General features: G+C 33.5%; 1 protein-coding gene across 1 annotated transcript; it reads left to right on the top strand.

Moving 5' to 3' along the window:
• The first annotated feature begins 816 nt into the window (after positions 1–816).
• Positions 817–23970, top strand: LOC106050378 (uncharacterized). Its single transcript, XM_013205336.2, has 5 exons — positions 817–953; positions 8914–9067; positions 13505–13662; positions 17270–17488; positions 19722–23970. The coding sequence occupies exons 1-5, from the start codon at positions 881–883 to the stop codon at positions 19766–19768; spliced, it is 651 nt and encodes a 216-aa protein (XP_013060790.2). The 5' UTR covers positions 817–880; the 3' UTR covers positions 19769–23970.
• Positions 23971–25052: the final 1082 nt, after the last annotated feature.

Here is a 25052-nt window from a genome sequence, read left to right as displayed (position 1 = left end):
AGACAGAATGGCAATGGAGCATCTTCAGTTCCCGAAGATATGAAACCATATCCGATGTTATCTTCTTTGTACCTTCGTTTGGTTCCTTGCTTTTCATTTAACGCTTGCGCAGTTTCATTCTTGCTAACGTATTTCTCCATGGATAACAATGAATAATGCTTATTGAAAATTTGTTATTATTAAAATTCACCTAAACAATTTACATGAAACACAACGCTTATTATTTGTAATAGTAGGCTAGTACAGACTAACAAACACTTGCTTGTCTGTTTAAAGATTAAATGCTGGTTTATTCAAGTTAGATCGTCCATATATATATAGGCTTAAAATGAATTCAATTACTCCCCCCCCCCCCTTATCTGTTAATGAGCACATTCTTTCAACATGCCAGCGTTGTGGGTTACACTAACAGGACGGGGCTGACAAAACAATAACATTTACTATCACATTATTATCGTAACCAATTCAAGAACTGACGTGAGTCTGCTAAGGCGGCCTACATTTGAGTCATTATAATAATATTTGTATAGTGGACAATGCCATAACGGCCATAACCTGAAGAGCTAACAACCCTTTCCGTCAATATGGAGCGACACACTACTATTACTGGTCATTGCAAATGGGGATGTCATCGCAACGTAAAAAAAAATTAATAGTAGGCAGATTGTGTAACGCTGCACTTGTGGCTTTCTGAAAACTCCCGCGGCACACCTGCAAATCTTCGGCGGCACACTAGTGTGCCGCGGCACACAGTTTGAGAAACACTGAGCTAGAGTTCTAGATTAGATTCAACTAAAAGCGGAAATACCTAGATCTGATCTATAACTTAACATAGGACGACATAGATTTATTCAACTTATTGTATTGAAACATTTCCGATATGGATCTTTTTGTATTGCTGCTTAATCTTCTTATTGCAACATTTATAAATCTAAACATTAACAAGGTTGAAGGTAGATCATATAGTATAGATCTAGACTAATTATCTAATAGAGTCTAAAGTCTAAATAAAGGGTTAGATCTATATTATTATAAATTATATTAATTATATTAAGTATAATTAGATACTTCAACCTGATTTAGCGTTTCTAGTGTCGTATACTAATACCTCTGCATTTTTTTCTGCATATTCTGAAAATATAACAGAAACCTGATTTAGCGTTTCTAGTGTCGTATACTAATACCGGACTAGGTAACTAGACTAGTATATTTACTAAGTTAGTAGCTGAACACTGACTTTCGGAAACTAGCCTAGCCCTAGTAGGTCAAATTTTTATTTTATTTTTAACTTACAAAAAAAACTGAAAGCAGAGTCTTATTCTTCAACCAATGGACAATAAAAATAGCTGTGTTCCTTTGTATTTGCCACTCAGAGTCAAGATTTTATTTTAAAATAAATTGATTAAAATGGGTCACTTAATGCTCCGTTCTTGTTTTGATTGACAGCAGTCGCCCACTTCGCAACGACCTGGCGTAGTTCTGATGGAGTGGGTGGCCGTTGTCTTCCAAGATTTTTTCGATTTTTCTTAGGCACGTTTGTTCAAAAAGTTCCTTTAAATGTGGTAATGTTGTGAGTGTAATTTTTTATGCTTTTTTAATGATGTTTTCTAGACGTTGCAACAGTTTAGATGAGGCGTTGCCTTGCCAACAACTTATTCCGTATGTTAGCAGATTTTCTACAGTCGCGCCTTAAAATGTCTCAAGGATCTTCTTGTTTAATTTAAAACTTTTGAGTTTGTATAGAAAAAAGAGTCGCTGGGCTGTTTTCTTTGTCAGAGTTCCAAGGTGGTCTTCCCATGAAAGCTTGTTGTTGATGATAAAGCCTAGATATTTATATGCCTTTACTTGTTCTATAGATGTAGTGTTTATTTGCAGTTCACATATAGTTTGTTTTTTCTTTCTAAAATCTATTATAAGTTCTTTAGTTTTTGGTACATTCAGTTCTAGAAAGTTGTCGGTGCACCAGTTTGTAAACTCTTCTATCGAGCTGCGATACTGAGTTTCGCCTCCTGAAATAAGACCGACTATGGCAGTATCATCAGCGAATTTAATGAGTTTAACTGAGTCATAGATGCTTCTTATGTCATTAGTGTAAAGAGTGTACATAGCACAGGAGAAAGTACACAACCTTGTGGAGCACCCGTACATAGTACTCGAGTTGACGATTTGGTGTTGTTGACTTTAACATACTGGGGCCGTTGGGTTAAAAAGTTTGGAACCCATGCTTGCAAGTAAGGGCTTACATTTAAGTTACTCAGTTTGTTTATCATTAGATGTGGCTTTATGGTATTGAAAGCCGAGGAGAAATCTACGAAGAGGACTCGTGCATATGTTTTGGGTATATCGAGATGCGTATAAAGCTGGTCCAAAAGCAATAGAATGGCATCCTCAGTTCCTCTAGCTGCTTTGTATGCAAATTGGTGAGGGTCTAGGCTGTTATTGACTTTTGCTACAAGTTGTTTTAGGATATATATTTTTCAAAACATTTCATAACAATATGTGTTAGTGCTACTGGGCGGAAATCATTTAAGCAATCTATTTTTGGTTTCTTAGGCACTGGTATGATTTCTGAAGTTTTCCAGATGTTTGGAATTACGCACGTTTGCAATGACTGGTTAAAGATATGACAGAAGATAGAAGAAATTTGCTCCGCAAATATTATATTATATTCTAGATATCTCAATCTAGGTCTTGTTTATAATAGTTTATTCATTAAAAAAATTTAATTTATTAATCCCAATAATATTTCTTATCATGATTTTGCCTTGTCCACTAAAGGGGAATGTGTTAAATCCATTATTATTTGTTGGGACATCTCCTTTTTTAATTTTATTTAACAGCTAACAGTATAAATGAGATTGGAATGTCTTTCTAAAGATGTTTGGAAGCTTATTTTGATATGCCCATCAGCCTACGATCAAACAGGCTCAAAATATAGCCCTTATCCCTTATATATATGTGTGAAATGACGGCAAGGTTAAAACAATAGCTTTACATGTACATGGTTACCGAGAATCTAAAAAACTGCCATCTGCTTTGGAATAGTGGAACAAAAATACCAGAACTTATCTAAAATTGGACATGCACAGTCCCAAAATGTCGTTTTTAGCTCTAAACATAAAAAACAAATGAATTACAAACAAAAAAAGTAACGTGTTCACTAAAGGAGAATTTGATAGGCTGTCCCTTATATAAGAGCTTACTCTATAGTCCAAGTATAACTAAGAATACATAATATTAATAGTCATAATCATGTGATCATCATAAAAAAACTATCATCACATAGATCTATGACTAGTCACTAGATCTAGATCTAAAATATAGAATATAGATAAATATATTATATGATATGATCATCATATCTGATCATCATGATCATGGAATCATTGTCATTATGATTGGTCATCATTAATAATAATATCATTATTCAACTCTTGTTACTATTGACATCATATGATTAACATGGAAAAGTAATTTAAAGCTACATTATAATCTAAATAGATCTATTTTTTTATTGACAATATTCAAATTTAAACCAATTAAAATAACAATTAATACTTAATGTTAACAAATTAAACACGCGATGAGAATATATGATATTAACAATATGTTACTATCCAGTGAACGATTTGTCACGAGAATGATTTGTTGTGAACAAGCTGTCTGTGAGCGAATAGTCGGTGAGCGATATGTCACGTGAACGAATAGTCTGGTGAACAAATTGTCACGTGAATGAAAAGTTGTGAATGATTTGTCGGTGAACAAAATGTCAGTGAATTAATTGTCTTGGAACCGGAAAGACATGCTCCAATTTGATTCCCATTTCTGTAATTCGTATAATTCTCTTTGTAAAATTTCTGTATCTTGTGTTGTCTTTATTGTTCTTAATATCATGCAATCGTCTTGAATAATCTGACTTTTGTTCCTGGACTAATTGCAATTTGGTAAATCATTTAGGTAAAATGAAAATAGTAGTGGACCTAAGACTGTTGACTGTTCCTTAGTTTAGTTCCCATCACTACACCTGAGTTTAGGTAAAATGAAAATAGTAGTGGACCTAAGACTGTTGACTGTTCCTTGAGGTACGCCTGTGTAGTGATGGGCATTTTTTTATTATTTAATTAGGTTTTAAAGTTTACTGGTATAAGTAAGGTTTTCCATTAAATAATAAGTTAAAATAATTGTTTAAAAAAGTACCTGATTAAGGTTTTAATTCAAGAGGAAAAAACATGTACACATATTTATTTAGACATTTTCTTTTTCAAATTTCATTGTGCATCAACGTTTATGTATGAAACATCTTCCTTATTACTTTTTATTTTTTAATATGTTCTACAATGTTAAAAGAATATATATATATATATATATATATATATATATATATATATAGTTCGAGCCGTAGGCATAGAATCAGATGATAATTATAGTTAGATCTAGATCACCACTCCTCCCCCCCCCCCTCAAAACAAAAGTTATGAACAAGTTTGTAATAGTTTAATTAATCTTCTTTAGTTTAGCTTACATTTTGGAATTCATGATAAACTTAAGTTTTAACATGCTTTATTTTAGTTGAATCTTAGTTTTAGTTTAGCTTTTTAAATTTAGTTTAGTTCCCATCACTACACCTGAGTTTACTGTAATAGGTGTTGATTTAGAGCAGGGGTGGGCAAATTATGGCTCGCGGGCCACATGCAGCCCGCCAAAGCGTTTTATGTTGCTGGCGGACACCTAAAGAAATCAGGTGTGCCCACACATTACACAAATATAAAAATGCAAATATATTAACAATAAAAATTGTAAATATCTTTGGTTTATTAAAAGTTTTGATTCATTATCACTTATAATGAAAAGGCTAAAGAAACAATGTCTCTAAACGTCATTCTAAAAAGTTTAAAGTAAACGAAGATTATTTTAAATGGAAATAATTCAAAAAAATTCAGTCAAAGACACAAGTTCACGCCAGTATTTATTCAATGATATGAAGAACTGTTTTGGAAGAGTTGGGTTGGTTTGTAGCCTACAAGATGGCAAGGGTAACAACTGATGGAGCCCGTGCTTAGACTGAGAAAAAGAAGCTTTTTAAATAAAATGTACAATTTCCCAACCATAAACTAATAATGGGAAAGTTTACACAAAGCTGCATTTAAAATCCATATAACAATTTTGACATAGGGCCGACCTTAGGCATAGGCAAACTATGCAGCTGCCTAAGGCCTACGATTGCTTGGGGTCCCATACAAGACTTACTATTATATCAAATTTAGAGAAGAAATAGCGAAACTAATCTTCAATGTTATCATTAAAGTACACAAGGTTTTCAATAAACTGCATACTTTTAGTTTTTTCTCAGTTAATTTTTATTTTTCTATTTTATTAGGTGCTACCAAATTCACTTTGCCTAGGGCCTCCAATTATCTAAGGCCGGGCCTGACTGGCTATTCCGAAAATTAATTGAAGATTTGGAAACAAAACATTCCGATGTTTGTTAACACAGTAGTATCCACTGGCCTAGCATTAGAATAATATCGAATCTCAATGAAGAAATTGTTAGGTTTCTTGAAGGACATTGACTGCAACTTTGTTACTAATATTTCTAATGAAGAATGTTTATCATCGGAAGCATTGCGACATGTTGTTTGCACATGAAATGTATGTGCATCTTAAATCTATTCAAACAAAGCAATTCTATCTCTTGAGGCCAGCAAGTGAAATCAAGTTTTCTCATTTTCATTGGTGAAAGGTAAACTATTTCTAGTGAATTGGTTTACAAAGTACAAGACTTATTAGGATTCCTTGATTGTGGAATATGAAAGCAAATTTTACGACATAAAGAACTTGCAACCAGTTTTCAATACCCTCAGCTTACCATCTAGTGCAGCTCTAGAGGAAATACCTCAAATCAAATTATGATCTGAAAAAGAGTTCCAGCAAGTTTTTTCACGGGATTTAAAAAAAACAAACTTTACTGTTAAACTTTCACATTATTTAAAACCACATTCATCTGTGAACAAACCTTTTTTTGTTTGAAAATGATCAAGTGTTAGAACAGCTCGATGATGATTGACTGTAATTCACAACAGTCACAAGAAATACAACTAATTAGCTAGTTCCAAGATTCCAGAAAATTATGTACGAGAGTAAACAGTTATATACTTTATATTAAGTACTACTATACATTTGTGTTAAAAATTTTGTGATCTTAACAGACGGCAAATAAAAAAAATTGTTCGTAAAATTGGTTCAAGAACTCTTGTTGTAATTCCTCAATTGTAGTGCAATATATATAGGTATATGCCCCCCCCCCCCATCCCCAAATTTTTTTTAATGCAGCTCTCGGTAGAAAGAGGTTGCCCACCCCTGATTTAGAGCCATTTATTATTACAGTTTGTTCTCTCCCTATCAGAAAATTCTTAATCCACTGATGCAATGGACCATCAATGCCAAAATATTTTAATTGTTTAAGCAAACTATGGTGGTGAACTTTGTCAAAAGCCTTGGAAAAATCTAATAACATAGCCTCTATTTGCTCACTATTATCGAAACCTTTTGAAAAATCATCTATTAGTCCTACTAGTTGTGTTTCACATGATCTATATTTCCTAAAGGCATGTTGGTATGGAGTAAGGACAATATATTTGTCTAAGTAGTTTATTATGTTGCTACATCTTATGTGTTCTAGGATATTACATGTGATGTTGGTTAGTGATACTTGTCAGATTTTCCCCTTTTTTTAAATGGGGGGGGGGGGGTGACATAAGTTTCTTTCCAGTCCCTTGGTATTCTGCCCTGGTTAAGAGATGCCTGGAAAGAATTTTGAACACTGGTGCTAGCTCATTGCTTAGTTCTTAGAGTAATGCAATTAATCCTTTTTTTTTTAGATCACCAGGGCTCGGTAGCTCATCTAGGCATTCATATTCTGGAAGATCTGGTAGAGAAGCCAGGGCGACATCATATTCCCCTTTCTGCAATTGCCCACTCTACATCAACCCCCCCCCCCCCCCCCCCCCCCCCCCCCCCCCCCCCCGCAAAATTATTTTTGTTCATAAGCATAATTAACTTATAACTTTTCCTTTGGTTATACAATTAAAATCTCTTATAAGTATCTGATATGCATTGTCAAAATTTAATGTTTTACGAAACAGTATGGAATTATTTTCTTCAAATCTCTCTCTTTCCTTATGATTAAAGTAAAAGTCACCTTTCAGACCTTGCGATCTATAGGGCAGACGATGTAAAGGTCATCTGTTTCTGTGCTCGACGGTTTATGAGGGTCAGCATAAACGACCAACTGCCTTTACTTTCCCCAAATAATGTCAGGTACCCATTTTCAGAGGCGCCAAAAGATCTTGAAATTAAGATTTCAGTCTTCACCAGGATTCGAACCCATGTCCTCTGCTCAGCCAATGCGCCTGAGCTCCTTATAATTAAATTAAAAATATTTTTTTTATCTTTGATATGAGCATCTAATTACTTTTCTATTTCTTATTCACCATACCCATCTTGCATATTATATGAAAAGCATGACAAAGCACAGGTATTGATCGGGACAATAGTAAGCTACTTTGCTACAATATTGTTGCAATTTTCTGAGTTTCTGTTTTACGAGATTTGGGATTCTTGTAACAATCTTTGCAAAATCACCACAACTGTTATTTTCTGCATTTATTTAGATTTCATGATTAAAGAGCTGGAAAATCATGTTTCGAGAAAAAAATTATTTGAAATAGTAAAATAAATCGCAGTGCAGACAAATCGGAATATGACTGCAAACACTTGATCCAGATTTATGTAATTGACTTTTAAGAGAAATAATTTTTCTCTACATCTCTATTAATTAGTTCAATAAGCTCTTTCTCTGGAACATCTTCATCTTTGACTGTGAATAAACTTCTGGAAAGTGTAAGAAGCAAGCAGGATATCAGGTAGATTTGTAAAGTAGGATGATATTTTGTGAGCATGAATTCACAAAAGTTCTTTCACAGATTTGCGTTTTTTTGTTTGTCACTTTCATTTTCCTCATAGAGAGCAGATAAGACAGATAAAATTTTAATGCTGTTTGCCAATTTGAACTTGTATTAGTAAGGATCAGATTGTTTCAGACAAATCAAGCCATGGTGCATTTCATCCATGCTGTTACCTTTTAATTACTTGTAATTCTTGTGGCAGTGTCCTGGTTACTAATATTCGTTCTTGAATCATACAGTGAGTGACAATAACTTTTGATGACTCATTCTTTACCAAACTTTGAAATCCAGACTAACATACTTGAAAAATTTGAGCACCATCTGTATTGACACCACTAATATTTTTCAAACAAAATTTCTACTTTACCCCAAAAAATCACAAGCTTCTGTTGTCAGTTGCAGATATGTGCAAAAGAGAAACTCGTCTTTAAAATTGCCATCTTTTAAATACATATCTTTACCTTAAAGTACCAGGTATCTTGTTGACAATGTTTGGATGTTGAGTACCAAAATGACATTGCATTTATTTCGGCCTCATTGATGCAGTTTATAGAACTTATTACAAATAAAGCTCTGGGATTTTTCAATTTCTGCTTAATTAGACTATTTAGGTAAAACCATATCAACATTATATTTTCTTAACGTTCTTTTGTGCGAGAACCATTGTCATAGACTTTTCTGTAATGAAAATTTTATCTACAATAACATGTACTATTAAATGATGGTCTATTATTAGCTTAAACGAAACTGGTCAAAATAGTTATGCTGCAACAATTCAAATGTTTGAGATCGTTATGTTTCAGTTGTCTAAAACATGTATCCTACAATGACAATAAATAACAAGGTTACAAAGACAATTTGTGTGAAAACACAAACTCAAAATCGGCCCCCGAAATTTGCTAGTCTCTTCTATAGGTTGTAATACATTTTGTTTATTCTGCTTGATTAGGTTTAAATTGCTTAGAATGTTATTCCTGCACTGGCAAAGAAAACAAAACATGTTATGTTGAAGACGGCTACTGTATGTCCGCGATAATAAGAGTCACAGAAAAAGATGAATATGGAGTGATTAGACCCAAAGATGAGATAAACATAATGAGAACGTAAGTTAACATTATTTATTGTAGTGCTATATTAGTTTTTTATATTCAAATCTTGCTGCATATGTAATATACTTGCATTATATATATATATGAATTTTGAAAGTTGTTTTTAAACTGTGGCAGAAAAAATTACGCTAGTGCTTCTCTTCTTCAACAGCAAAGGGGTCTGCTGCTGTAAGCTCCCCCAGTAGGGTTCTGGGTATAGCACCAGACGAAGCGTTTTCTTGCATTTGTAGATGCATAAACACATTCACCTGACTTCTACAGCTCACTATCCATCATATAAATAAAAGGCAGGTCAAATTAATTGAGGCAAATGCAGCATAAGCTTATTCAGTGTAAGATAATCTTTATGCTAAGCAAAATCTCTAGTAGAAGGCCTGTTTTGGTTGGCAGAAGACCTCAACTGAATGATGGTTCAATGCTATGGGAAAATTCTACAGTTTTAATGATCTCAAAACGTTAGAATATGCTTGGTGGATACATATTAAAATGTCTAATCTTTAATTTGATAAGTATTAAAATTTATAGGCTCTAACTACATTGCAAATACAACCATTTTTTTTCTATAGGCACGCACCTTCAACCCTGTCGCAAAATATTCCTTATAGTTTGAGTTTCCCCAGAATTGTCTTATAAAAATAATATTTAAAAGACACATTCATATTTAAGTAATTAATTATGATCCATATGTCTGCATGAAACTTCATTTTGTAACAAAACTATATATTAGTCTTTGAAAACTAATAGAAAAAGAAATTGGCCAATGGAAAGAAAAATAGATTAGGCATATTACTCTTAATTTGGTTTGAAAAGGCGACCAGGGAAAAACTCATCTCATTTGTTATACTTAAAAGTTTCTTATGAAATCTATTTTTTTCCAAAATTAAGTCTTTCTATCAATAATTGTTAAGTTATGCCAAAGAAAAAAATGTTTAGAACCATATTTGACTATCCTTTTTACAGGTCTTCTCTCCAATTTATATTTATTTATATTACTAATGGTTCCACAAGGTTGTCATTGCCAGAAGTGATAATGGAAATAAGCACTTCACTACCTATAAAATGCTTCCTTATGGCATGTGTCTCAAATAGCCTCTCACAACTAGTGTAACTCCTGGCTTTTATGTGTGTCTCAGATATTGAGTCTTGCTGAACTGTTTTCACTAAAAGGAGAAGGGGCAAAGGCAAGTAACTGGCACCTACTAAACCAGTAAGCTTTGGGCAGGAGGGGCTCGTTAGGAGAAGGAAAAGAGTACAAACCTCTACTGCCTTGCTGCTATATCCAATCATGGGACATGCTTTGGGAGTCAACCCTGAGTACAAATCATGAGCAGTTAGCAGCACTCAGTGCTACACCCTGGCAGAGCCCCATGACCCAGCTAACCTGAAACTGTTGGTACTTGCCACTCCTTTGGATTGTGTGGAGAGGGGGGAACTGATGTGTGGGTGACATTTTTAATGCTCAGGCATCCATCTCATTTCCATAAAATAATATTATTAATGATTGCATTTGTCATTAGCAAGGTAGGGACTTGATATAAGAAGGTAATATAAAATATACATTATAACTTATATAAGTGACATCTTTGTTTACACAAAATGTGTAACTTCTCCTAAAAAATATGCCCATCCTACCCTACCCCCTAAGGAAAAAACAGTTGGAACCCGTTCCATGGTCCAGCTGGTACTGACAACAATATTATATGCCCACATATCAGGGGTATAGTGACATAATATAAATTTGTTTAAATTATAAATAATAATAATAAAGGGTTATGGTGTAGCAGGGGGGCAGTAGATGCAATAGGCTACCGCCCCACTCCACAGAATCTGCCAACATATCGTGGTATCCATACTCTCCCCCTAACTTTGAGTGTTTAGTAAATAACAAAATGCAAGAATAATTCACATTACCTGTAGTTCTATGCCAAAAAAAAATTAACTACAGATTGGTTAGATCTGTGGTACTTGAGAAGAGGCATACTTACAATTTGTATTAACATATATATGTAAAATAAAAGTTTTTTTTACATAAATTGATTCTCATAAAGAGAGAAAGAAATTGAATATAATGAAAATAAAAGAAAATTAAATAAAATATATATCCCTTTGATAATCAATAAAATATTTTGTATTTGTTATCTTTTTTAGTTGTAAATTACATTTTACTTTTTAAGATCATTTTTCCCCACTATTGTCTAGCTTGACACTGTTTTAAAACTATACATTTGTACCTAATGACAGGGTTCGTAGCCACCTTGAAAACCTGGAAAACACCTTGAATTTCATATTAAATTCAAGGCCTTGAAAAAGCCTTGAATTTCGTAAGAAATGGTGAAAAAACCTTGAATTTTAAAACTGGACCTTGAGTTCTTTCCCTCCCGATACCTGGTGTTTATTTTCGTTTTTTTTCCCCGGTTACATTGAGCTGACCAGTGACGACGCGTGTACACCGCCTTTCACCCACTTGTGAAGCGCGACCTCGTGATTGAAAACGACCTTGGCTCAAGCAAGCATTTCACTTAGCACTATTTTCCTTTCACTGTTACGACTGAAGACGCGCTAGATCTAGCCTGTAGTGACTGTTGTCTATAACTAGAGCAATTAGCAGCCTAATGTGAAGGCTACACCCCTCCGGGCCCTCTCTCGCCGAAAATCTTCTTGTTGTAACAGTAAGAGTGACTTCGCGTGGAAAGTCCGTATATCATCTTATCTTTGTGTCTTTCTGAGTATTTTATTAGATTTTGTATTTGGAGATTATGATTCAGTGTTTAAGTATAATTGCTACCGGTACTTTACTTTTGAGTCTTCTCACGATCCATCCTTCTCATCTAGCTAGAAATAGTATCTAGATTTAGATCTAAGTTAGATCTAGTTAAGATAATTCGCGCTTAACCTGAAAACTCCGTGAATTTTAGTTAATTTAAGGATCTAGATCCAGGTACATCTAATCATCTAATGTCTGGATTGCTCTAGAAATACGCTAGATTCTAGATTTACGCTAAATCACTAGAATCTAGTGAAGAAAATTCTCTCACAGCCGTTAAAAGTCCGCGAAGTTATAGTGACATTGAGTTAGAATCTATAGAGTCTAGATCTACGATAGATTCAGTGAAGATAATTCGCACACAGCCGTGAAAAGTCCGCCAATTTAGTGACTTAATTAGATCTAGACTGTAGAAGCAGTGACAGCCGTGAAAAGTCCGCGAATTTAGTGACTTAGATCTAGACTCTAGATTTACGGTAGATTCAGTGAAAATAATTCTCTCACAGCGTGAAAAGTCCGCGAATTTAGTGACTTAGATCTAGACTCTAGATTTACGGTAGATTCAGTGAAAATAATTCGCACATAGCCGTGAAAAGTCCGCGAATTTTAGGGACTAGATTTATGGTGATTCAGTGAAGATAATTCGACAAAAGTCCGCGAATTTAGTGACTTAGACTTAGATCTAGACTTAATTTACGCTAATCCAATAGAATAGAGTGAAGATAATTCTCTCACAGCTGTGAAAAGTCCGCGAATTTAGTGACTTAAATTAGAGTCTAGATCTACTGTAGATTTAACTAAAATATTTCGCACACAGCTGTAGAAAAGCCTGTAGAGTTATTTTGGTTGTAATTTACTTAAAAGTGATGGATGGAAAGCAAGTCAACTGCTATAGTAAGAATGAAATATTATTTTTACAAATCTATGTCAATTTAAGAAAATTTTTAACTTCAGATTGCGACAGTTTTAGCTGAATTACATCTCATATTTTTAAAAAGTTATTCTTCTGTAGTGCAAGCTTGTTTGTGTTTTCTAATGTATTAAAAAGTTGCATTTAAATGCTTAGGAACACTAGAGATGAATTTTTTTTTTTTTTTTTTGGATGTATGATTTCAACTTATCAGCATACATTTTAATGTGGGTTTTTAAATTTAAAATTTATATATATATATATATATTGTTCTTTTTACATATTTATGTCATATGTATGTAAATATATATATATACATATATATTGCTTGCTATGGTGCGATGCATACCTTGAAAATCTAAAACTCTACCTTGAAAACCTGGAAAATACCTGGAAAATCATTCATGAAATTGGCTATGAACCCTGTAATGATGAAGGCAATCTGATGCTCTACAACTTAATCCCAATAGTGTAAATTTTTGAAAAAAATTAAATTAAGATGTTTTTAAAATCCATTTTATACTTTAAAAACAACTTATAATAAAAATTATTAAAATGTACAGTGCTTATCAAGTTTCACTTTTTGGAAAACTATACTTAATCAGAAAGGCTTGGTGGGAATTTCATTGCTGATTTACTATTATACTAATAAAGGTTGCTGTTTTAATCACATAGAAAACAATATCATAATTAACATTTTCCTCTAAACCCTTGAATGCTGATACTATTACTAAGCATGTAATTTCTCTATGGATAGATGTCATCAAAAGACAGAATCGTTTCCTATTTTCTGCCAAGTGGGAGATAAAGTGAAACATTTGCAGAATGTGAGATGCTGCAATGATCAGGACTTTTGCAATGCTATTACACCAGAACTTGCTGCAGACCCCACCAAGAAAAAAGATGTAGATGAAGGTTTGCTTTTTTTAATAATTTCTCTAATTAGCGTGCAAACTCTTTATGAAGAATTGTGTATGGGTGGATGCAGATCTAAAAAATGTCTCTAACCATTTACCTAGAAATTTAACAGTTTATGTAAATTTTTGGGACAAAAAAACTAGCTGATTGGTATTCACGCTGGACTGTTGTTTTGCTGTCTCGATGGTTGAGGGTTCATACCCTGCCCACTACCATCCCCTGCCGTCCTGCTGTAGGTTCGGACTATGAAGTAGATAATCTTAAACTCTGAAGAAACGTCCAAAACATGTAAAACATTTTAAAACAATAAACACAGGGGAAACTCTGTTTTGAGGGGTGATAATTTTTCAAAATACAATCATCTTAAAATTTACTTTGTTCTTGAGATCTAAAAAAGTAAATGTAAAGTACACCTTTCAGACCATGTGATCTATATGACAGATGGTGTAAAGGTCATCTGATTGTATGGCTGAGGGTTATGTGTGGCCAGCATAATGACCAACTGCCTTTACTTTTCCCAACTAAAGATATGCATCCAGTTGGATGGATTCAGAGCCACCCTCTAATTCCAAAATTCAAAATTCATTTTCAGACAGATTCAACCTCAGGACCTCCTCCTTTCAGAAGCCAAGCGATTTACTGCACAGCCACCATGCTCCTGGTCTAAGATCTACATCATTTATTTTCTAAACACATTTCATTGAAAATTTCAGCATATTTTCAGGAAAGAGATAAATAAATCAACAGATGTTCTGGAAGATTTTTCATATTGTCTTATGTAAAAATCAGTCTATACTAATGTCTATTATGTCTGGCTCTATATCACCAAACTAGAATCATCTATGATGCCCAACCTTATTTGGCCTGCTGGCCATTTTTATTTCCAGACTATTGTGTCACGATTTTCAAAAAAAGGAAATAAACCATTTTGTATAGTTTTTTTAGTGCCTTTAGTAGGCCTACTTACACCATAAGGCTATTGCATTACATGGGTTTCACACATTGTATAACTGAAAAAGTTTGTCTACTCATTTAATTGCTTGTAAACATTTTGATCATCCTAAACACGTTTTTTTTTTTTAAATGAAGGCAACGCAGTGTAGAAATCAATTGTTTACATCTCTCAAAATTTCTCAAGCAGGGATGTTTGGCATCTTAAGTCAATCAGTTTCAGTTGTAGAGCTGTCAGGGCACTTGAAACATCAGCCACTTATGGAATTACAAAAAAGACAAATTTTACTCTTTAAATTGTGAAAATACACAATTTTTATGAATATATCCTTCAAGAGCCTCAGAAGTTAGATTTTTCTTTCTTCGAGAAAGACAAATTTTAATAGAGCTGTCTCAAATGAAAAAGTCACTTAATACCTTTCCTCCACTGTGAAATAGGATGTATTCATATTCAGACTCTCTGTCAGAAAGTTTTGAAAGTTGTGTGGCTCAATGATTGCGACTTGTTGAAATTTAATAAACAAAACACAAACATTATGTCATAGTCAAGATAGAACACCTTGCAACAGAGATGTTGTTGATGAATGCAATGAAACTGGAGAGAATCCATTTAACTTGACAACTTTTCTAATAACCAGTCCGCTGCGACATGCAACAATACTTCTGGTGACATTAGTAGTCACTTCAACTAAGTTATCTCTAACTTCTTTTTTTTTTTTTACACCATGTTCCTTATAGCTTCTAAAACCTTTGTGACTTAAAAAGTTGCTGTTTGTATCAAGTGTTGCAGGGTATCATATATTTCAGTAGACAATAGACAATAGAAAATGCTTTGAAATCTGTTGCTCTGTCATTTAAATTTAAATGTAGATTTATACCCATATTGTTTACTCATTTTGCGATTTTCATGCGAAATACTTAGGGCCTCAGCATAAAATTTTTTTCAGGATGAGTTTCTTCCATTGCTGCTAGCAAGCACTCATCATTTCTCTTCTTATAATGTAAGCAACTCTGTAGCTGGCCCAACCACCAACTCATTTTTGTCTCTTTTTTGGTAAATACTTTCGTCAACTCTAAGAGTACCGGTAATTTAGAAATCTTTCTTTGCATCTTAAACCAAGAATGCTACCACATTTTGATTTACAAAGCCTTTTTATGTAAGTTCTTTAAAAACAGCCACACTTTCTGTAGAAATCAAACATTTTGAATTATTATCATGTTCCACAAAAAGAATCTGTCAATTTTTCCTTGAAGTTTCTACATTCAGAGTCATAAATACACAAATGTTAAATGGTAAGGTACCACTTGCTTTGATATCAAAAGAAAGCAAACCAAAATGATGCCCTATGTTACACACACAAGATGTCAAGGACAGGGCAAGCTCAAGACAGCCAATGAATTTTCCTATAACTGTCAACTCTTGTCACTGAAAAAATAAAAGCTGTTTTCTTACAAGAAAAAAAAAACATATGAATATTACAGTACAATAGATTAGAATGAAACAAACAAAGGAAAAGTCTAAAATAAATACTTTTTTAGCCTCTTTATTGATTGTGCCAATTTTTCAGAGGGCCAGATATATGTGTGACCATAGTTTGAGCATCACTGTTCGATACTATCTCTAACTAAATCCAGTATTCTAGTTAAGAATACTGTCTTTTAATGTTTACATGTCTGAATCCATATCACTGACTTAGAATTTTATATACTCTTGAGTAGATTTAAATATGTGCATAGCCAGGATTTTTTTTTTGTATGTGGTGGAGGAGAGGGAAATTGTTAATAAATTGTCTTAAATAAAACTTTTTTTTTTATGTTACTCATTTACTTGTTAAATTTTTTTGTTTCATTAACTTTAGCATTTTTTATTGTTTCATTACCTTTAGCATTTTTAAAATTGTTTTATTACCTTTAGCATTTTTTAAAATTGTTTCATTACCTTTAGCATTTTTTCAATTGTTTCATTACCTTTAGCATTTTTTTTAAAACTGTTTCATAACCTTTAGCTTTTTTTAAAAAATTGTTTAATTTTCTTTAGCATTTTTTTTTTTATTGTTTCATTACCTTTAGCATTTTTAAAATTTTAACTATATAGGTGATGAAATTCTCTCTAAACAAAATTTAATAAAATACTCTGAAAGACACAAAGATAAAGGCACATTCCTCGTCCCATATGCTAGGACAAATTTGTACAAATACTCCTTCTTCCCTAGTGCTATTAGAGCATGGAGAGCTAGCCAGGAAAACCAGTGACTTGGCAGAATTTAAGTCATTGGTTAATATGCATGACTAAATGCATGACGCGTAGGACGTAATCATCTTCTTTTTTGAAGTAACGTCTGTATTATATAAGATAAGATAAGACGAAAGTCTTTGGAAATACAAGTAGTCTGCAGTAAATAAATTATTCTGGTTTGCATCCATGTAGACTGCACTAAATAGTATATAGATGATGCTTCTCTCCCTGTTTAATGTGTTGTTGAATAAAGTGAAACCCAAATGAACATCTAACTCTTTGCCAATAAATGGAATTTGAATTACAGCCAAAATTTTATTAATTACTACTTCTAGTAATTAGAAATATACTGCAAATGAGTTGAAAACTTTCTTTTTAAATCTCATTAACTTTGAAAATAAAATTCTTCTATTTCAGAATCTTTACGCTGTACCCCTACATTAGTTCTGGTCATTGTTCTACCCACAACTTTCCTTATGACAGCCTTATTGGCTGGGATCATGCTGTATCATTATTGTCACAAGCCTGGGCATCCTCATGCACTTCCACTGCATCAAAACTCAGATACTAATTTGCTGGCTCAGCCTTCACCATTGAAAGATCTCTATGACTGCTCACAATCAGGGTCTGAGTCAGGTAATCATTCTAATGTTAAAATGTACACATTTTCCTTTAAAAACAAACATTTATCTGTCATTTGCTGTTGTTGTTTATTTCTAAATGTTCTACAAAAGCTAAAAAGAAAATATCGCAATCCTCTTTTTTGATAAATATGCATTTTATGATTAAAAATGTATTTAAGAATTTCTAACGATGACCTTAGCATTGGGGCTGAGAGTAAATATGTTTTGATTGACAAAAATAATGAAATGAGCATTCTAAAATGCTTTGATATTCTTTGCTATTGAATGAACAAATAAAAACAAAGTATTCTTTTGGTCACATGGTTGACTAGCAAATGTGTGACTTTTCAAATGTGTTTCATTGGCAAGTCTGTTTCACAATTGATCTTTCATAGTTCTTCTTTATTGCTTTACAACAGGTATGTCAAACTCATTAAGGTGTATGGGCCACATAAAAACTTACCATAACCTGAGGGGCAGGAGACAAAAATCAGTTGCAAAACAGCCTACTAGTTTTATGTAAATTAGAAACAATAGAATACAATAATTAATGGCATACCAGTCCCTTAGCTGAATTTGTAGTACAATTTGGTAATTCACAAGGTTACAAAGACAGTTTGTGTGGAAACACAAACTCAAAATCGGCCCCCGAAGTGGTCCACCCAGACAGGCTTCAATATTTTCAGCAGATCAAAGGATAGGTGCAAGTGAATGCAAAGTTAGATGTGAACCTGGCCTAACTAGTTCCCTTTTCAGACCTGGTGATCTATAGGGCAGATGATGTAAAGTTCATCTGTTTTTGTGGCCTACTGTAAACGAGGGTGTCATGTTGCTAGCACAACGACCAACCGCCTTTACTTTTCCCCAACTAATGTCAGGTACCCATTAGAGCTGGGTGGACTCAGAGGCGCCCAAAGATTCCAAAGTTAAAAATCCCAGTCTTCACCAGGATTCGAACCCGGGACCCCCAATTCGGAAGCCAAGCGCTTTACGGCTCAGCTACCACATCCTGCCCTGGCCTAACTGAAGTCTTATAATTGATTTAATTGTTTTGTAAAGGCTCAATCTCTTTTTTTTTTCTTATTTGTATAGGAAACCTCAGAATTTGCGCTATTCAATTTTAGCTTTATCATCATAGGAATCCTTGGGCCTTAGGCCTCTTTTCTTTGCCTCTTTTTTGGGCTTTATATGCCTCTTTTATGGGCAATCTTGCCTCTTTTGTGTTTTTTTTTTTTTTTATTATATAGTTTTTTATTTGCAAGTTCTCATAATTCACAAGTATTAAATCATAAACAATTGAAAAGTGGTTAACCTAAAAATATAATAATAATAGAAATTTCATGGTTGGTACGCCATCCCTTGTAGGACTAGCTAGCTTTACCAAAGGTAAACAATATCACCTCCTGTTGTTTCTCAAAAACATCCTCGCTTGTGGTGTTATGCATAGAACAGAACTCAAGTAGCTCCTCATGCATCTCAAAATTCCTGTCACAGGTCCTTATGAATATAGCCAACTGTGCTACATCTGTTACTTCAGTTGACTCATTGAGAGCCAATCAAAATAATTCAAAATCAACTATTTTGTTCTTTTATTGTTCACACAAGCTGACTGACTTGTCATTTATTCTATCTGCCACAGTGTTCCTAGTTAATGCTATTTCTTTGTATGTTTTCACCTTTTCAGGACAAATTACTTCAGCAGCTTTAACGACACACTCCATTATAAAATCACATTCACTAAAAGATTTGATATGGCTTGCAATTAAGTTTGACAAAATGTAGCTTGCTTACGCTGCAGACTCACTCTCGTTCAGTTTAACGAATACTATTTTTCAATTCAAGTAGCTTGTCATCTCTTATTTTCCAGCGTAATAGTTTAACATTATTTTGATAATTTTTAAGGTGGCCAAGCAGGTCGCATGCGGCTCCAATGTCATGTTTGACATGCCTGCTTTACAACATTTTAAACATTCTAATTTCCTAATTCTCTTTAATATTTAATTTCTTTTTTCTATAAAATTTAATTTTTATTAACTATATCTAGTGGTGTTTTTTTTTGTGCCGGTATGCACTGCAACGGCATACAAGAACCTTTTTCAATGTGGGGAAAATATAATTACTTTTCTTGTATTTTAACATTTATTATTTATTTACTAGTAGTTAAAAGTTAGGCAATCCATCACTGAGTACCAACACCTTTTTTTTCATTTAACAAATAAAGCACTGACTATATCCATTTGTTTCAGTCTATTTGTGTGATGGCAATCTTGATGAAAGAAAGATGCTAAAGTAATGCAGCTGCTCGACTCACTGCACTGCACATTAGCACAACTATAGCTTGTCTTGTTGAACAGGTGGATGTAAAAATCTAGAATGCACCACCTCAAGTCTGCTTTTTTTTTTCTTGATGTTTCTTCATTATTTCATCAAAGTAACGCAGCTCTCAACTTGCTGGAGTTTATTAATACACAGTGACATGGACAGAAACAAGGTTTGAATGTTTGAATTAACACTGGACATTGTAAATGTTAAATATTGTTCTTGGAAATATTTGGGCTGTCCTATTTAACATTGAAACATGATATTACAAAATGCACAAAATCTAGAAAATGTTTAATTCTTTAACTTATTTCTTTTTAAAGGTAATTAAAAGTCAAGGGCGATAAGTTTTAAAAAGTTTTCTTGACTTGTTGTCAAATACATCTATATGTCTCTGAAGCATTTATTGTAAGTGATAAATATGGCAGATACATAAAAAAATAATTAGGTAATAACAATTAAATGTTCGGTTGTGTATATATTCCATTGTTATTTTGCTAATGGAGGTTTGTATTGGGCAAGATATCCTACATGTGAAACCTAAATAGGTTGTGAAATAGCTCACATGAGCTTGCAAAAAACTGAAATTAAGTGAATGTAAACTGTGTCAACACATGAAAAAGAGATACATAAATGTCTTTTGGAGACATTGGATTCATGTTATAGTTTTACTATGTAGGATTTGTCAGTATGAATGTATGATTGGCATAATCAGGAAGAATACTTCTACGTTCAGACATCTCTCCTAAAATGAGGAAATAACACTTGATATACTTGACACCAATAATGCATTTAATATATATATACAATACAATATGTGACACACAATAATATCCAAGTATAATCAATAACAATCCTTAATAGAAATATGTTTGACAAATATAGTGGTAACTGGTACAAGTCTCTACTAACTCTTAATAATATATCTATAGTGACTGCTTACAATAACTGCCCTGGGTCATGCAGTTTGTGGGCTAGACTTTCGTTCAGGCTTATTGATGGTCCTGGGTTCAAACCCTACCCGCTCCCATCCCCCATCATCCTGTGGGAGGTTTGGACTAGGAAGTAAATTCTCTTCAATTCTGAAGGAACATCTGAAACATGGAAAACATTTTACATTCTTCTAACTGCCTATAATGACTTCAATCTTTAATGACTGCCCTCTTCTGACTGCTATCAAGTATCCGGATAGCTTGAGGTTAAAAGTGTCTACTCTCAGAAACATGAGTTGTAAATTAAACTCAAATATCAAAATAGGGTGTCCTACTGTATGGAACCAACTTTGAGGTGGTGACACTTTGAATTCAAATGTTTGAATTTTTTGTTCAGCATTTTGCGTAAGTATGTACTAACTTTTGGACTAATTGGAGCATTTTTACTATTGACATTTGTATATCTGCCTCTGTGCATTTAGGTAATGGTGAAGACCATACAAGCACTCTTCTAATACATTGTAATTGGTAACACTGAACATTTCTGAAACTTCTTGATCCCAAGTAAAGCAGGCCCAATTTCTATGAGATCACATAAGAAACTTTAGGTCATGGGGATCTGCGCTGTCAAACCACTTAGTACATTTATGACCTAATAATGGACTACTAATCTTGAAAGAATACCAGCTAATCAAACTAACATTTAGATCTAGATAGATTAGTTTTATCATTTTTATTTATTTCAGTACCTTTGATAAAAGTCCAGTAGGGAATGGGCGCATAGGTGACCTTATCCCATTGATCGTAGGAAAGGCTTTTATCCAATGAGCAGGCATGGACGGGGAGTTCTTCACCCCTTGTCCTGTCTGAGGGTTCCAACAGTGCAGCCATGAACCGAATAAGGGGACTGTACTGTAAATATGGCATGCCACAACCCTGGAACGGGTCCTGCTCGCTGTAAACAGCAGAGCGCAGTGCAAATCATGGGGAATTCACCTCAGATTCCTATACTGTAACCGCCACTGTTCAGTGCGGCGAACCCCACTCCTATTGCTCTTATTATGATGGCCCCCTTCATGGAATTGCACAGCATAGTTTTTGCTTTGGGTTACTGGGATATTTGTTTCATCCCCACCCCAAGTGAGATTAAAAAAACAAAAGATCACCCAAATTAGCCCGAAAGAGGCCGTGTTGGCTTCCCGTTCTCAGCCTATCTAGTTCCACTACTAGACATTTCCATGGAGGCCTCATGATGAGGAGACTGGGGCTGAATTTCCATTTTTCTATACATCTCTCCTTTTCCAACTTCATACTTATGACTACTTTTCATACTTTTCAGCATGACATTAAGTTGTAAAAAAAGGAACAGACTACTGAGCATGCAACAAAATCAAAGATTAAAATTAACAACCAGGGAACCGAATTATGATGGTCTGTCATTTCAGCACGAACAATTTCATTCTTCTCATAGATAAAATTACATTGTGGAGGGGCGGCAAGGGGTACTCAGCATTACAAAAATTATAAAAGGGGTACACATAGGTCAAAAGTTTGTGAAACAAATTCAAATACATGACTGATCCAAACTAATTGATAAAACACTCTTTATATAAGCTTTGTTTTTTCAACAAAAGTATTTTTTATACTTTTCTTGTTTAAAAGGTACTCCTGTAAACTTTGTAATTCCTTTTTGATGATAACTTGTACCAGTACCAGAAGGAATCACCAAAATTACTTTTGTGTTTTTTGAAAGTTAACAATACTGAAATATTTTATTGTTAATTATTAGAAAAAGAAACTTTTTGTTACAAAAGGCATTTTGGCTTCATTCAGTGTTGATTTCCTTCAGTAGAGACTATGCAACCCTAATAAGGAAAACTTCCTAAACAGCTTGACAAGTTCTGTGTCAGAAATGTTTTCTTTGTTTTACAGTGTTTTGTAACTATTTAGTGTACACTTCATTAAATAGTTGAAATGAAATATGTATTAATTTTTAAAACATGTATGTATTTCTGTGTTGACTTGGTGGGTCTTTTAGAGTTGCAGACCACTTGTACTTTTTAGGTTTCATTTGAAGATCCCTACTGAAATGGAATTTATTTTAGCACTATACCTTTACCTTATTTAAATGTTGTTGACAAATGTACACTTTTTAAATGAAAAGAAAACTGATTTTGTATATTCTTGTTATATCTTAAGCTTCCCGGGCATGCTACCCTGCCTCATAGTGGCGCCCAGGTGGAAACGATCATAGGAAGAAACGATTAGGCTAAAGGGTAGCAAAACAAGACTCCCATGGGGGGTGCCTAAGGGGGTGCAAGAGCATCCTCATTGCACTGTGCGGAGTTGTAAAAAAGCTCCCACAACCTTGTCACAATCCAGGCGCCGTTCCTCAAGGGGCCGTTGGTGTGTCCTGCACGGTTAGCCTAGTATAGAAAAGGAAAATGGTAGGGGTCCCGGTGCACGCGGTCTCTGGCTGCGAGTCTGACACCCCATCAGACAGAACAGTGTACACTGTTCTCATTCAGGCCGGTCAAAGGGAGCTCTTGTTCACTTTTGCTGGCTTAGAGTTCCAAGAGCCGAAGGCTCAACTCTACCTGACAGTTTCAAGAAGAAGAATATCTTTTGCTGATTTTACAAGTTTTGAGTTATAAAAAAAAATATTGTAAAATTTAGCGCAGTATCTATCAAATATGGTAACAACAGTTTTCTAGAAGCTACATTTGTCTAAACTTCTTTGCAAATGTAAGCAGGATTAGAGAAATAGATGTATTTAAACAGTTTATGAGACCTTAAGAAATTTTGAGACATACTTCTTAGGAAATGTAACATTCAAAATCTTTTTCATTCAGAGGTCTGTCTATTCAAAATTGACCAGTTGATAACTAGTTAATTTTTTGTTTGACTTAAATGAAATATTGTCTCTCACTGCTTCATTGAATTTGAAGAGACTACGTCCTCACATGTTTAGGTGTTGTCCCAGTCAGGATTTTTACTGACAAAATAATTACTTTAGTGTAATATATTATGTAAATATATTTTAATTATTGACATTTAAAAAAAAATTAAAACTAAGAACCCTGTGATTTTTTTCTTTACATTATTAATATTACTAAAAAAATATCAGAGGTTAATGTACTCAGCCCTTCCATTAACTATGTAAATTTTTGTGTGTTCATATTTTCTTGTATAATATTTCTACTGGCATGTGAAATTATGATTAAAATGTTCATACGCTTTCCTATATTTTCTCTTTGTTGACTGTATGCTGCTTAGACTATTCATTTATGTGGAATGAGCACATTTTTTTTATAAAGCTTATATCAACTCACTCTGTCTGTCTTGTAAAAAGTTTGTACTAGTTATTTCTCCCACACCCAATTTTGGATCAAGCTGAAATTATTTCTTTTACCCAACAAAACTAGAATTAATATAAAAAAATTAACCAATAAGTTATTTAACTTTTGTTAATGAATTATTTTGTTTAATGTCTCAAACAAGGGAAAGAAATTTTACTTGAGTGATGTGATAATTTATGTTGAATAAGCCCCCTTTATTCTTTCCAGGTTGCTGCTTTAAAGTATGAAGTTAACAATAGATGACTATAACTATAAAACCTTTTATTTTCATATGCATATGTGGCAAAGTGGTTATTATATTGGCTTAAGGAGGTTTTTGTGCACTAGTTGAAATTCAGGTCGTTCACCAATTTTTAATAATTTTTTTTATATAAATGCATTTAAAAAGCTATCACCCATTAACCCCCTTCTTTCTCCCCCTATCCCTTTCCAACTTTTCCAGACAAGAGATAAAGATCATAGCTTATTAAGAAAGCTAAAAGCACAAAATTGAGCTAAACAAAAACCATTGCTAAAAATATTTATTACTTTTAGTCTAGATCAGTGTTTCCCAAAGTGGGGTACGCGTAACCCCCCAAGGGGGAACGTGTTGCACCTAGTTACCTATGCTGATTTGTTTTAAAAATATCCATTTTTATATCCATATATTATCAATAAGTTTTAATTTAAATTCTATAATATATTATATTATTTTATATTTGAAATAATACTTCTTCAAATTAAAATTTGATTAGTTTACATTACTAGATATGCTAAATCAGGTTTCTCTTATATTTTAAGAATATGAAAGATCAGGAAAGGAATAGAGATGTTTATCTAAGTCAAAAAGTTAGCATAGTTTATTAGACTATGTAATAGTACTTGAATGAATTAAGCCCACTAATTGAATACTTATTTGTAAAATTTATAGTTTTTGATGTTCCTTTAACAATGGCGATAGAGAGTTGTTTTAAACCTTCATCATGTG

Source organism: Biomphalaria glabrata, chromosome 16, assembly GCF_947242115.1.
Source record: "Biomphalaria glabrata chromosome 16, xgBioGlab47.1, whole genome shotgun sequence".
NCBI classification, from domain to species: domain Eukaryota; kingdom Metazoa; phylum Mollusca; class Gastropoda; family Planorbidae; genus Biomphalaria; species Biomphalaria glabrata.
The sequence above is the reverse complement of the archived record's forward strand: the minus strand, read 5'-3'. Positions and strand labels throughout refer to the sequence as shown.

Coding starts and splice junctions, on each gene's coding strand:
- LOC106050378 (XM_013205336.2), top strand. CDS start 881: ATGGATCTTTTTGTATTGCTGCTTAATCTTCTTATTGCAACATTTATA. Junction 13,663..17,269: donor GAAAAAAGATGTAGATGAAG/GTTTGCTTTTTT, acceptor CTTCTATTTCAG/AATCTTTACGCTGTACCCCT. Junction 17,489..19,721: donor ACAATCAGGGTCTGAGTCAG/GTAATCATTCTA, acceptor CATTTGTTTCAG/TCTATTTGTGTGATGGCAAT.